The sequence below is a fragment of the Micropterus dolomieu genome, linkage group LG21, assembly GCF_021292245.1.
Source record: "Micropterus dolomieu isolate WLL.071019.BEF.003 ecotype Adirondacks linkage group LG21, ASM2129224v1, whole genome shotgun sequence".
Lineage (NCBI taxonomy): Eukaryota > Metazoa > Chordata > Actinopteri > Centrarchiformes > Centrarchidae > Micropterus > Micropterus dolomieu.
Genome location: NC_060170.1, coordinates 21,280,414 through 21,294,875, shown reverse-complemented (window position 1 = coordinate 21,294,875; position 14,462 = coordinate 21,280,414). Strand labels below are relative to the sequence as shown.

Here is a 14,462-nt window from a genome sequence, read left to right as displayed (position 1 = left end):
GTTCTGGTTAAAAGCCTGGCAGCTGAGTTCTGGACAGTCTGGAGTCGATCAATAGATTTTTGGGTTAAACAGGTGAAAAGGCTGTTGCAATAATCCAGGCGTGATGAGATGAAGGCGTGTAAAATGGTCTCGGTGTCCTTAAAAGTTAACATAGATCGAATTTTTGCTATATTTCTAAGTTGATAAAAACATGATTGAACAAGCTTTGTGGTGTGCTGCTCGAAATTTAAATTACTATCAAACCAAACACCAAGGTTCTTTGCCACAGGCTTAATGTGATTTACTAGGGAACCAGCAGATGGCAGTATTTGTTTTGCAATCTGTTGGGACCCGATGACCAGGATTTCTGTTTTGTCTGAGTTCAGCTGGAGGAAATTATTTGACATCCATTTTTTAACTTCACAAAGGCAGTTGTTAAGTGAACTCAGCATTCCAGGGTCTGTGGATCTGACGGGCAAGTATATTTGTGTGTCATCAGCATAAATATGAAAAGAAATGCCATGTTTATGGATAATATGTCCAAGGGGAAGCAGATACAAGGAAAACAAAATGGGTCCTAGGACCGACCCCTGAGGCACACCATATTTAACTGGACAGAATGAGGAGACATAGTTGTTTACAGACACACAAAACTTCCTATTTGACAGGTAGGATTTTTTTACGTGGTGGGGAAATAAGTTCTATGGCCCCTTTCTCCAGCAGAGAGTGAACTTCTTGTCCCAACACAACAGGGAGGCGGGGGGGTGGTAGTGGGCCCCCCTACTCAAAACCTCAGGACCTCTTTCCCCGGGCCCACCGAGACTGAATGATGGTCCTCAGACCCCTCGTCTCAGGGGGCTGTGGACGAGAGCGCTGCCTTGCGTCCCAGGTTGGTTGAGGGGGATCACGGGGAGTGACGCTTCGCTTCTGGCTCTCGCAGTAGGAGCTAGACGAGGGCTGAGCTCATCTCTCTTCAGCCGTCGCCGTCCTGGACCCAGACCGGCGGCTTGAGGGATGACGCTAGGGTGGGAGAAAGGTAGCTCGCTAATGCCTCCTCAACCCGAGGCATCGCTCCGTAGCCGCGCTGCTTAATCTCTGTTACATTGCTGTAATCCAGCAGAGGGAAAAATAGTTAGCCGTGCAGAGAAGGGTTTATTCCATGATTTACACAACTCATTGTGTAAATCAGGAAAGAATGGCAAGGACTGGCGCGGGGGCGGCGCACGGTGCCGCAGAAAACGCCCATTTAGTTTACTGCTGGCCCACCTTTAGTTCGTCATAGCTGGGCGCAGACTGATGACGTCGGCCCGGCTCCAGGAAGTCCTCCATGACGCCAAGCACGTCTAACTCGTCAGAATCATGATGCCTTCAGAGATGTCGCGCTGGGACCGAGCCACAGGGAGAGCGCATCCGGCCATCTTAGGTAAAAAGAGCCGCACGGGACCTCAGCACCCTCAGGGGCAGGGCCTCGCAATGGCCGCAAGCAGCCCCCTCGAGAGCTGCCTGGGCATGCGGCATCCCCAGACAAGCCACACACAGGGCGTAAGTGTCCCCAGCCATGATGTAGTGCAGGCATGGGAAAACACTGCCTGAACTGCTCACCAGCCATCTTCTCTGCCAGACTTCCTTCAAGGTAAGAAATTTCCTCTCGTGGTTGTACTTCTTTCGTAGTCTCAAACATGCCAGAGTGCCTGCTGAATAGAAAATAGCTAATGTGTCCGGTGTGACGGCGTGCTTATATACGCCTCCATTTACGTCGTCACACGCTACCGTTCTAGCAACGGCAATAGGATTGGAGTAGTTTCATTCATGATTTCAGCCCTGCCACGCACAGAGGCGTTCCCATAGTGTCGTCACCGACGCAGTTCGAGTTCCTTCGAAGGGGAACGACAGAGCGTGTGTCGCTGTTTTGTCTGTTGGGGCGTGGTTCCCAGAGGGCAGTCCTTTGTTCCCCTGAGGAAGGGCTTGTCTTTTCTTTAACTTTCATCAAAAGAAAACCTATTTGCACATATTGTAATCAAATATCTTCCCACAATCAAACCTTAATTATCAAACGGGTATACCGTTCTGAGTTTTGAGCACTTGATAAAAGGAAAACAATTGTCAGTAGTTCAACTTTGAGGCTAGCATTTCAGAATGAATCACATCAGAGGAGAAGAACTTAACTAGCTTTCTGGATATATTGGCTGTTACACGAGAACAGAATCAAGATACACGAATGGCATTAGATTATGGACAGGTAAATACATTAAACGGCGTTTCAGGGGGGCAGTTTAGGGTTTCCTGCCTTTTCTTCAGAAGAGTTTCGATAGGCTGTTCAGGAGAAAGCTAATCTCTGTTTAGTGTTTCTTTGTCATTTTAACAGTCAGGCTCCGAGGCTTATCACGACTGCTGCCAAAGGAGGCCAGTTGTACAATCAGACTGCCCAGAAACAGCAGTTAGGGAGAGCGAACCTTTCACCTCTTCCTTTGGGGTCTCTTCAGCCGTCTGTTGACTTGATATCTCATCCCCTCCTTTTCTTTCTCCCAGGGAGAGAGAAAAAATTTGGAGTAGTCCAAATTTATTTGATATAAAATGCACACATCCACACTATTGGTACACTACACTATGCTATTAAATGTCATCTATGAGACTTGGGGATGGCTATGTACCCAACAGCTTGTGTGTCTGTGCGTGTGTGCACGGCTGTAAGGTTATATTGTGCAAATTGACAGGTGTCTGCTGAGCCTCACAGAAACAAAAACCACTGATCCTTTCGTCAGTGTGTTGCTGGGAGAAAGGGGAACAGAGAGAGTATAAACATCAAGTGAATTGAGAGATTATGAGTCACAAAAGGAGAATATTCCGTCCATTTGGTATCTGGAGTGCAATAAATCAAAAACATCCATGGGTACCCCCTTGTTTTGAGATTAATCACTAAAAGAAGGAATGAACAAGTGAATGAAGAAATAGCTTGATGATGTGACACAGTGTATGTGTACATCTACGTGGATTCAAGGCTGAAACCTTTAATGACTGACTGATTTGCTACAAGAGCAGAGAGAATGCCACACAGCTCGAGTTACCAAGGCAGGCTATATATACACAGCTTAGTCATAGCATCATAGCACAGTTATACTACTCACTATGCCTCTGGAGAAAGAAGAGTTGGTGTTGAGACATAAAATGGGAGGGGGGGGGGCATCTTTGCCACACCTGTTCTCAATCAAGAAATCACTTAAATACGACCTGCCTGACAAAGTGAAGTAGACCAAAAGATCCTCAAAAGCTAGACATCATGCTGCGATACAAAGAATTTCAGCTAATGAGAAACAGAGTAAATGAGATTTATCAGTCTGGAAAAGGTTATAAAGTCATTTCTAAAGCTTTGGGACTTCAGCAAACCACAGTGAGAGCCATCATCCACAAATCATGAAAACATGGAACAGTGGTAAACCTTCCCAGGAGTGGCCGGCCGACCAAAATTACCCCAAAAGTGCAGCAACAACTCATCCAAGAGGTCACAAAAAAACCCCACAACAATATCCAAAGAACTGCAGACTTCACTTGCCTCAGTTAAGGTCAGTGTTCATGACTCCACCATAAGAAAGAGACTGGGCAAAAATGGCCTGCATGGCAGAGTTCCAAGATGAAAACCACTGCTGAGCAAAAAGAACGTCAAGTCTCGTCTCAGTTTTGCCAGAAAACATCTTGATGATCCCCAAGACTTTTGGGAAAATACTCTGTGGACTGACAAAAGTTGAACATTTTGGAAGTCCCATTACATCTTGCGCAAAAGTAACAAAGCATTTCAGAAAAGGAACATCATAACAAAAGTAAAATATGGTGGTGGTAGTGTGATGGTTTGGTTTTGCTGATTAAGTACCTGAAAGACTTGCTGTGGTAAATGGAACCATGAATTCTGCTGTCTACCATAAAATCCTGAAGGAGAATGTCCGGCCATCTGTTCGTGACCTCAAGCTGAAGCGCACTTGGGTTCTGCAGCAGGACAATGATCCAAAACACACCAGCAAGTCCACATCTAAATGGCTTAAGAAAAACAAAATGAAGACTTTGGAGTGGCCTAGTCAAAGTCCTGACCTGAATCCGATCAAGATGTTGTGGCATGACCTTAAAAAAGCAGTTAAAGCCCAAATTAAATGTGGCTGAATTCTGCAAAGATGAAATTTCCCAAAATTTCACTACAGCGCTGTAAAAGACTCATTGCCAGTTATCGCAAATGCTTGATTGCAATTTTTGCTGCTAAGGGTGGCCCAATCAGTTATTACGTTTAGGGTGCAATCACTTTTTCACACAGGGCAAATTAAGAAATCAGGAAGGGGCAAACACTTTTTCACACCACTGTATATGATGTTTATGGATTAATATTACTGATGCATTAATGCAGATGTGGCATTATATTGCTGTAGATGTTAAGGCTGAGCTAAGTCTATAATTATATACTGTTGGGTAGGTTAATCTACAGCAGTATACAATTTATTGATCTTAGGAAGTAGGAGAATTTTCTCAACCCGTAAAGGTTATGTTTTAATATGTTCCATTATTTTAAAGGAACATCAAAAGCTCATTTAAAGTCCATCAATTCTCCAGTTTTCCATCACAAGACCCCGGCTATTAAATGTCTTTCTGTACAGAATCCCCCTTCTCAAGTTCCTACAGTAAACATTATGGTACATTAACTAACTTTGTTTTCTTTACATATCAGTGTTTCTAGACTGGTAGTTTAAGTTCTGTAACACGACAAAGTACACAAATGACTTACAGAATGTTTGTCTAGTGACACAAAACACAAAAAAAACGTGCACATTGCTTCTGGTTTGGTTGAGTTTTAACACTAACAAACGGTAGCATTATAATCAGGCTTGTCTTGACTCAGACCATGGATCTCAATACTGTGTGCAGTGGAGAATAGTATTTTGCTGTGTTTTGTTTCTCCTCTAAACAAAACACCGACAGACATGTGAATCTGATTTGATGAAGTGGAAGAACTTTGAAAATTGGTTCCAAGATTTCAAGATTCTTGGAACTTGGGAGTCTGATGAGCCTGATCAGCAGGCTGCATGGGATAAACACACTTTAGGCTTGGAAAAACAGCAACTTTGTAAATCATGAAAGAAATATGTTTTTTTGTAAACTATATACGTGATTAGCTTAAGAGAAACTAAGTTCAGTACTTCAGAAGTTTACACTGAGTTCATTTCAGTCTTCATTGCCTGTTTTTCTCTAAAGCAAACAAACACCATTTACCAAATGCTGTTGGCTGCTGCACATATTTGTTTTTCCAAATGCTTTTATGTATTTCTATTATTGTACAAGTCTGTGAGGGAAAATAAGCCACAGAAATAAGCCAAAAAAAAAGAGCCAGAGACAGTAACAGATACAGTATACCCAAAAGAAGCAGTGAAAAAAAATTATATAGTAGACATTTGACAGATCAAGGAGCATCTTATCTCCCATTTGACAGCTTGAACAGAACCAAGACGGAGACTAGATCATTTGTTTGATTGGCTGGAGAGAACGCCACTCACCCATTAAACTGCAAGGGCAAGGCTCCGCCCTGACTCTCCAATAGGCCCCGCCTCTGCCCCATGGCCACCTCAAATGCGTTCTCATTGGAGTAGAGGTTGATTGGTGTGTTATACACTGATGGCTGGGGTGGAACGAGGACAGGAGGGGAGGAGGAGGAAGAAGACGATGGGTAAGAAACAGGAGGTGGAGGGGGAAGCGGACTGGTGTGAGAGGAGGCAGGTGTGAAGGCAGAGGATGGGGATGGGATGAAGGGAGCAAAGGGGGACTGTGGCGCCGGGTATTCGCTCTCTGTTCCGCAACCCCTGTAAGGTCTAGGGGTCTTATTGTAGGGTATGGTGGAGTGAGGGTGGGAATGGGGTGAGGGAGGCAGATGGGTGAGGGCCACTGGTTTTATGATGTCTGATCTGTTGTCCTACCGACATGAGAGAAAAGCATGCAAATACAAACACAATCACAACACACTATACTGATGCCTCTCAGGTTATGATTTATGGATTTGTGTTTGTCCCCTAAGCTATAAACTGTACAAAGTCTATGGTATTTCTATATAATAAAGTTTGATTCAATTAAAAAATTCTGTGAAAAACACAATTTGCTTAATCCCTGTAAATTTTCTGGTAATAGGGAAGCATCAGTATATTTAACTCAAGTCATTTACAATTAAAAATAAATGTAACAACATTAGAAAAAATAAATAACAAATCAAGACAAAGGTGGTTTTCATGGAGCAAAGTTGTGAGTATGGCATCGTTTCAGAGGGGTGCGGTACTAAAGAAAAGTATTCAAATCACTTGAAACATGGTACCCCAGGTGAATTCCCTTTTTTCTTTCAATGAAGTCATAATGGATTAGCCATTAATTCAATAACTTTTCATATTATGAGTCTTCTTCCTGTTACATAGTAACTCCACAGTTGGTCAATTACAAAGGGATTCGATTCTTTTAAATGAACAAAATTATCTACATGGCAAAATAATTCTGTATTCACGGCCAAATAGAAATAAAATCACATTTTAGAATAATGAAAAAGGTTGAAACTAAAAATACAATATCTTAAAATGTATCACCTGGTGTGCCTTGTCTAAACCGTATTACTGTGTATTATACTGTGCACTCAAGTGTCTATACATTTCTGTTATTTCAGTGACATGTTGGGCTACAGTACCTTTGGTGCCACAGGAGGAGGTTTAGGAACACTGGAGGCCCTGGAAGAAAGGAAAAAGAAAGTGTGTTATGATTCCACTACCACAATTATTTTTCATTTCAATGTCTGTTTATGATATCTGAAAATTAGATTTCAGTGACTGTTAGCCAACGCCATGTGGGTAAAATAGCACAAGCTATTCAAACGCTGATATTTATAGAGCCATTCGTCACTGCTAAGGCCATACTCTAAAAGGTTCAGCTATGACTGAGAGAAACTGTGGTTATGGTGAATTATGACTGAACCTGAGCTCTCAGCATAGAAAGCAACATGATTACTGTCATCAGGTATGACAGAATCAAAAAGATTCTCACTGTGCCTGCGTGTCAGACTATGAAATTTAAGCTGCTAGGGCTGAAAACTGTGGTCTCAATGTGTGCTTTTGAAGGCAGCTGTTACTATGTGACTATAAAGGCTTTTATCAATCTGATACACTTGGTGTTTGATACTCTTGATGCCACATTGAGCCATGAGCTCCCCTAAAGGTCAGCTGAGGAACACGTCCGTAACTATCCACACTGTTAAATTTACTCAGGAGTCGAGATCAAGGTTCACTTTTGTACACTTAAGATAAGTCATGTTAACTGTTGTCATTCAGTGCATCACAACTTCCTGACCATGATATGAAGGGGAAAATACGAGTTAATGTAAATTAAAGGTTAAGTAAACTGTGCAGTAATTGGAGACGTGTGAATGTCACCCGCCCCGCGTTCCTTTCAGAACAGCCTTTCTAGAAACTTCCTGAGGGAGGTTCATGTCCTTCACCTCTGTAAATTGAACTGACGACAGTCTTGTAGTGACCAGAAACATCAGTCTACAGATACAGCTACACCTACGCTTGGCCTTTCCCTACTGCCTCTTGCTCCTCAGTGTGTTTGGTTGGCCAAGAGAGTCCCGATATTGACATTGTGATATTGTTCCTTTGACATCACATGTAAGGATCTGAACTGATATCAACACCAGAAGCAAAAAGGGCATTATAACTCTACAACTCCCCTGACACACCACAGGAACAGTTCAGGTAAACAGTTTAACTCCTATTTTTAGCAGTCACATGACAACAGGCTTTTTAGCCCTGAAGGGAGCCTCTCAAGCTTTGTAATGTCCCCAACAAGCTTTACTGAAAAAATACTCATATATGACATATAGATGGTTAAATAACCCTAATTATGGCTATGGTTTGACAGTTGTCGTAAAGAATTTGGGATTTGTATGTATATGCTGCTTTCACTGAAGCCCTGCCTCTGAGGCTCAACCAAAAGCAACAGAAATGACTGAGCAAATGCTAAAGTGTAAAAGACATTCCTGATATCACTTGAGACAGTGCACCTCAGCTGTTCTTTGTCTCAAGCTACATCCACACAATGTACCTTTTCACTTTAAAACACAGACCTTTCGCTACGTTTGCACCTGCCATCCAGACCGTAGACCGGATAAGTTTGAAAACGCTGCTGACCCTGTTTGTTTAAAAACTCCGGGGTAGCAAAAACGCAGGACTTTAAAAAACGATCACGCAGACACTCACATTTGGCTTCCTGATTTTCCCTGGAACACAATATTGTCATTAGTCTAATAAGTACCACATCAGCGCAACACTAAAGTATTCATTGACATCAAACCTGATCTGAGAACAGCAATGATCTCACTTGCGCAACCAATGGCATCTGTGAGGCACATAGTGTGGGAAGGAGGACACCAGGGTATTAAGTCAAAATACGTCACCATCATTCCTGAGTGCTGTAGCCTCGATTACGCTGCAGCTATAACTGGAAACACCAACATGGAGATGTGTTGGGCGTCATATGGTAAGACTGAGAAAAATAAAGACGCCTGCGAAAAAACCTTTTCTCTGGAGATTTGCATAGTCAAAGGTAATTTAAGGCTCCTAAATAAGCAACCTACAGATTAATTAAAATGGCTTCTATGTTCCTGGAACTTGGCATGAACTTGGAGGTATCATGAGAGTTGTAACTATACAGATTGATATTCCTTAAAGACTTTTATTAAAGTCTTTTATTATGCTTTTTGTCTTTTTCCCTCTCCGACAGAACACTGCTCTGAACTGCTTGAAAACAGCTCGTTTGTAGTCCAGCCTTTACTTCCGCTTTGTTGTGACATCACCGCAAAATGCGCATCATAATGCTCGCCAAGCGGCTACTCGGACACTCCTTCAAAAACACTGGTGGAAAAACACTGAGCTGCAGCACACACCTCCTCTCCCTTCCAAACACTAGCTACCCTCCAGGCAGTCAGTGGACATAAAGTTGTTACTGTGATGTAGCAGAGCTCAATTAAAACTTTATGGATGAAAGATACCACTCACCACTCTGAAACTCTTGCTCCAGTCAATGTAGCCTACAGCTGAACCAAAGCTGTTAACCATCTTTTAGCTGACCCGCCCATCTCTTCTTCTGATTGGCTATTACCGGCTTTTCGCTGACCCGCCCTTCTCTGCTTCTGATAGGCTAGTAGTCCTTAACTACAAACTGCGCATGTGCAACTCCCAACAAAGATCCTTTAGAGACAAGATGTATCACTCCATAGCTAAAACGAAGTCTTTAACACAGGGTGAAAAGAGGAGCTGCAACAATGTGCAGTATGACAAAAAATATGGTGTTTTTTGAATATTAAACCATGTAAACCTGTTCTGGCACAACCTCTAAATAGGATTTTGAACCTGAAAATGAGCATAATACCACCTCTTTAAACCTTGGTAGCTGTCAGTGCCAACTGAGCCTCTGAGAAACTGTTCTGAAAATGTGTTTATGCTGCATTACTTTTATACTATACACATTAAAACGGCTGTCACCAAATTTAATTTTGTTGTCATTTTGAAAATTACCAAAAATAAAAATAAATCAGCAGAATATATAGTTTCTGTTGGGCATAGATATTCCTTGTAGCAGAGGAGCAACGGGAATATATCAAGCACTTTTGCCACAGGACTGTTTCTCCATTGCACAAATGTGTGAGGGAGTAAGTGGATGCAATAAAGACATGGCAACAGTGACACACATGACATTTCATAAGTCGACCTCCTATGTACCAACATTTGCTGGACTGTACATGTGTGTGTTCTCCCTCAGCGCAGAGACCCAGAAACAGTTTCATTTGATTCAGCGTTTAAGAGCCGCTGGTATAAAACATGTTCCTGTTTTCTGCCTCGCAACGCTGCATGTTGCATGTTAACTGTCAGGCTCTATGTGTCAGCGTTTCCTTTTCTGTTTCATGTACATGGAAGTTTTCTATCATATAGTGAGGTCTGTTCATGTAACCGTCAGTCTGTGTATCCTCAGCAATTCTTTGTGGTGACAGCTATTTTGTGTTTGCTTTGATAACTTACCACATCTGAGTGCATGCTGTGGTTACAGCAGTGCTGCTTAAATATGATTCCATATTTTGTTAAGTTGAAGTCATTTATGGTAATATTTATTCTCCTTCTCTTTGGATATTGATCATCAGGGTTTGCATGCATATAAAACATTTTGTTTTATTGGTTTCCTTGGTCTCGTTTTTTATGTTTTCCTTTTTAATACGTAGGCATTTATATGACACTGACAGCATGCTGTCATGGGCTGTTAACATTTTCTCTGCTCTGCTGACACTCTCTTCAACAATTTTATGTTTTGAAATTTGCAGGGAATGAACAAAACAGCAGGACATTTATTTACTTATAAAATAATGCTATCCCGCCCCTCAGTAAATATTGTCAACTGTATGACGTAACGGTTGAGTTTTCAACACAACTGTAGGTTGATATTCGAGCCCATTTTGTGTGGTGTTAAACTGCATTTTATTGTGGAGTGCATCTGATATTATTTTATCATGAATTGTATGAGCATCATTAAAGAGAAAAAGAGGTAAACTGTTCTATAAAATATATGATTTTCTTGTTGAATCTTCTATCCAATGTGTCCCCATAGATAACCTTTATGATGTTTTGAGTCTCTACAGTTTCTCCTACATTCATGCATTAAAGTAAATTGATCTGTCAGAAAGAGGAGGACGCCTCCTCTCAAATCTATGCCCTTGTGGCTGTTGGATGTTCTCAGTTGTGCATTTGTGTTTAATCTCTCCGGTCTATTCTTACTTGAGTGAGATCACTGAGTAAAGTTTCCAGGGCTGTGCCCTGAAACACCATCAGCTTCACCAGCAACAAACCATACTGCATCAATAAGAGATTGTTTCTAGTGTGTATGTGTAAGTGATTTTATGTCCAAAAAGGGGGGAGGTCAAGAGGCAGAAGTGGTTTAGGTGGAGGTGACACTGACTGGGATCTGTTAGTAACACCAGCAGAAGCAGAACACACACTCTATATACAACAGAAACAAATATAGGCACATAGATTCAAGCTATATGTGTCTGAAGGAATTTTACAAGTGGAAGTGATTACAATGCCTTCGTGTGTGCGACCTCTCATGAAGTGAGTTTGTTTTACATTTTCGGGCAGTTTTTGTTTACTCAAACACAAAAACTCACCACATGGGTACCCTGAAAAATTACACACACACTCACACACACGCACACACTGCATGCACACACATATGGCTCCTTGCAATCATATCTTTCTGTCTCATTTAAACAGATACACACATTGTATTTCAGCATTAAGCAGGTCTTTAATGAAATGTGCTCTCATTTGGATGACAGAATGGTTAGAAGTAGTAAACTGACAAAGGCCAGTTGACACACACAAAGATGTATTATGCAAGGTGTGGTGACAGTGATTTCAGGCATAACAGTCAGGCGAAGGAAATGTTTCTGGAGTAGTGCATTAACACAGACTACAAGGACCAGTTTATACACTCTGTGGCATCTGCACCTGCGAATAAGCTTTAAATGAATACACACACACACGTGGACACACAGTATGTGTGTCTAGGTCTGTTTTTAGATAAATGCTCCATGGACATTTCCAATATTATGTGTGTGAAAAACTTGAAAAGTTGATCGGCCCAGCTATGGATGGCTCGGTTTTCTTTACCAGAGCTGTACTGTGGTCGTATTTGCCTCAAATCCAGTCTGTGGTTTTATGAGCCTTGTTCTTATCTTAGATTTGCACCTAATCTGTCTTGGTGAGACACATTTTGGCAGCTCTCGCGTCTTTTTGTTTAACTTTTGCATTCCTGCCAAGTAGAGAGCGGAATGATCTTATCCAACTGTAGTCAAATCACTTTAAGTCACTATTGAACAAATCACTCCAATGTTTGAAAAATCCTGAGATTGGTCATTTTTTAATTAATTCAAATTCACCTTTTTAAATTCATCGCCCTTCTCTTGGACAAAATAGCAGAGTAATATAATATAAAAGGTAGGCAAGTAAAAACTTATACAGTGGCTACCAAAACTTTGGTAACTATGTCTGTCTAAGCATCTGTGTATGTCAACAATGCAACTTCCATAATATCAAACTTGTCTTTTCTTTACCAAGGAACCCATTAACAGATTCAAGTATGAAAGAGAGGGAGAATCAGGAGAATCATTTTAGCAGCTTGGTAATTGTGTACAGGCACAACTATTAACTCAAAACATTCATTGTTGTTAACCATACTCCTATACCTTACTCCTTCCTGCCATTCATTCTCCTTTTTTCCCCTCTTTCCTGCGAATGAGGATACTGTCATTGAAAAAAAAGTGATAATGATTATTGAAACAAAGCACTCTAAAATGTATGCAGTCGTCATTCCTGAAGGTGGGAACACACATTCTGAGCCCTCGTCTATTTATTTCTTTTTCTGCTCCTTATAAGGTAAAAGGGGAAAGAGTGGGCTGGTTTGGTTTCAGGGTTTTTGTAATTTTACCTCAAACTGAAGCAGACAGACCAACATGACCAGAAAAGAATGCCAGGGCACCAAGTAAGAACAGAGTGACTGGCAGAATTATTGCCGCGTGTGGTTCGACATTTGGGTGTCAAAAGTCAGGGTGGGTTAATGCGTAGTAGTGGTGGTGGTGGCGTGGGGATGGAGAGGGAGAGGGAGTGTATGTATGTGATGGGTACATACTCAAAGAGAGAAAGACATACGATGAGTGAACAAAGACTGTGACTCCTGATTTCACTGGCATGACATTCCTTTGCTGGTGTGATTAAATCCAACAAACAACTGTTTTTCTCTGCTATTCCAAGACCAATGTGTGAGTTTATCTAGAACTAGCCTTTAAATAGATCTGGAGGGTGCAGGCTGAGTCAGGTTGAGTTTGTGTGTCTGTCTTTATCAATCCTCACAATGGGCAAGACCAAAGGAACCAGGGGTCACCCACAGATTGCTATTACTATAGGTCTGTATGTTTTGTGTGTGTGTGTTTGTGTGTGTGTGTGTGTGTGTGTATGTGTGTGTGTGTGTGTGTGTGTGTGTGTGTGTGTGTGTGTGATCCTCCCCATTCCTTATCCTCTTCCTCCCACCACTATCTCCACAGAGGCTGTGAAAGGCTTTTCAGCTGAGTATGACATCACAAGAGATCCTAAAAGAAGCTTTGACGCTGACCAGACTAAAGGAACAACATTTGTTACAACTAGAGCGTTTTCACTGACATTATTCAGTTTGATCCATTCTGAGAAAATTTGTATGTTTGAACCATTGCAGTCACAGACAAAAGCAAAACTTAAAGGAAATTATATTGTTTGTGCTTCCTTATCCTCTGCCACAGATCAATACGGCTAGACAGCAAGCCTGAGGGTACTAATCCAATGTGGTTTTGAGGCACTCACACTTGAGGCTCTCACACTTCTAGATGCCTGCTGTCTCCTTAACTGATGTAAAACAAAAGTTCATACTCAGTAGAGACTTGACCTGACCTAGAACCCAGCTACTTCACATTCAGGTCAATATATCTTCCTGTACGGTAGATTTTAAGATAGCTACTCTAATATACAGTATATACATAAAGACACATTTTATTATAATTTTCCTTTGGCTAAATTTGGGAAAATCTATTATCATAATCAGGAGTTTTGATGACAATTACACAGAATGGCCTTTTTAGAAGATTACATTTACATTTACATTTACTCATTTGGCAGACGCTTTTATCCAAAGCGACTTACATTTGAGGAACAACATACAAGCATCAACAGAGCATCAACTACAGATCTACAACTGACAATACATACTAGTAAGAGCAGCAATAAATACTAGTAAGAGCTCACAGTACATATCACATCAATGGGGTGGATACCTAGGGAAGGAAGTAAGGGTTAACAAAAAGTGCAATCAATACAAGATCATTGTAGGGGATAGAAGAAGAAGAGCACAGGAAGTGCATGTTAGGGGTTAGGAGTTAGAGGTGTTATAAGAGGAAGTGTTCTCGGAAGAGATGAGTTTTCAAGAGCTTCTTGAAGTTAGAAAGGGACGCCCCTGCTCTGATGGCGTGTGGTAGCTCGTTCCACCATCGTGGTGTCACAGATGAGAATAGCCGGGACTGGGATTGCTTTGTGTAAAGGGATGGCAGAGCCAGGTGCCAGTGAGGTGGTGTAAATTGAGAAGAGAAGGGGCCCAAGCACTGAGCCTTGGGGCACCCCTGTGGAGAGGCAGTGGGAGGAGGATAACTGTCCTTGCCACAAAACATTGTAGGAACACCCCGAGAGGTAGGATTCGAACCACAGGAGTGCTTTACTCGAGATGCCCATTGCTGAGAGAGCGGATAGCAGGATCCCGTGTTGACTGTGTCAAAGGCAGCTGATAGGTCAAGCAGGATAAGAACCGAGGATTGGGCTGCAGCTTTAGCTGACCTTAGGGCTTCTGTTACAGACAGA

General features: G+C 41.8%; 1 protein-coding gene across 2 annotated transcripts in view; it reads right to left on the bottom strand.

Annotated features, from left to right (window-relative positions):
• Nucleotides 1-14,462, bottom strand: part of LOC123960067 (PDZ and LIM domain protein 5-like) — a 139,406-nt gene that overhangs the window by 26,737 nt on the left and 98,207 nt on the right. For both annotated transcript variants that reach the window (XM_046034571.1, XM_046034572.1), the window contains 2 exons: nt 6,674-6,713; nt 5,508-5,920 (listed from right to left, as the gene is read on the bottom strand). In XM_046034571.1, coding sequence (XP_045890527.1) covers nt 5,508-5,920; nt 6,674-6,713 — 453 coding nt within the window. The remainder of the gene's footprint in view (nt 1-5,507; nt 5,921-6,673; nt 6,714-14,462) is intronic.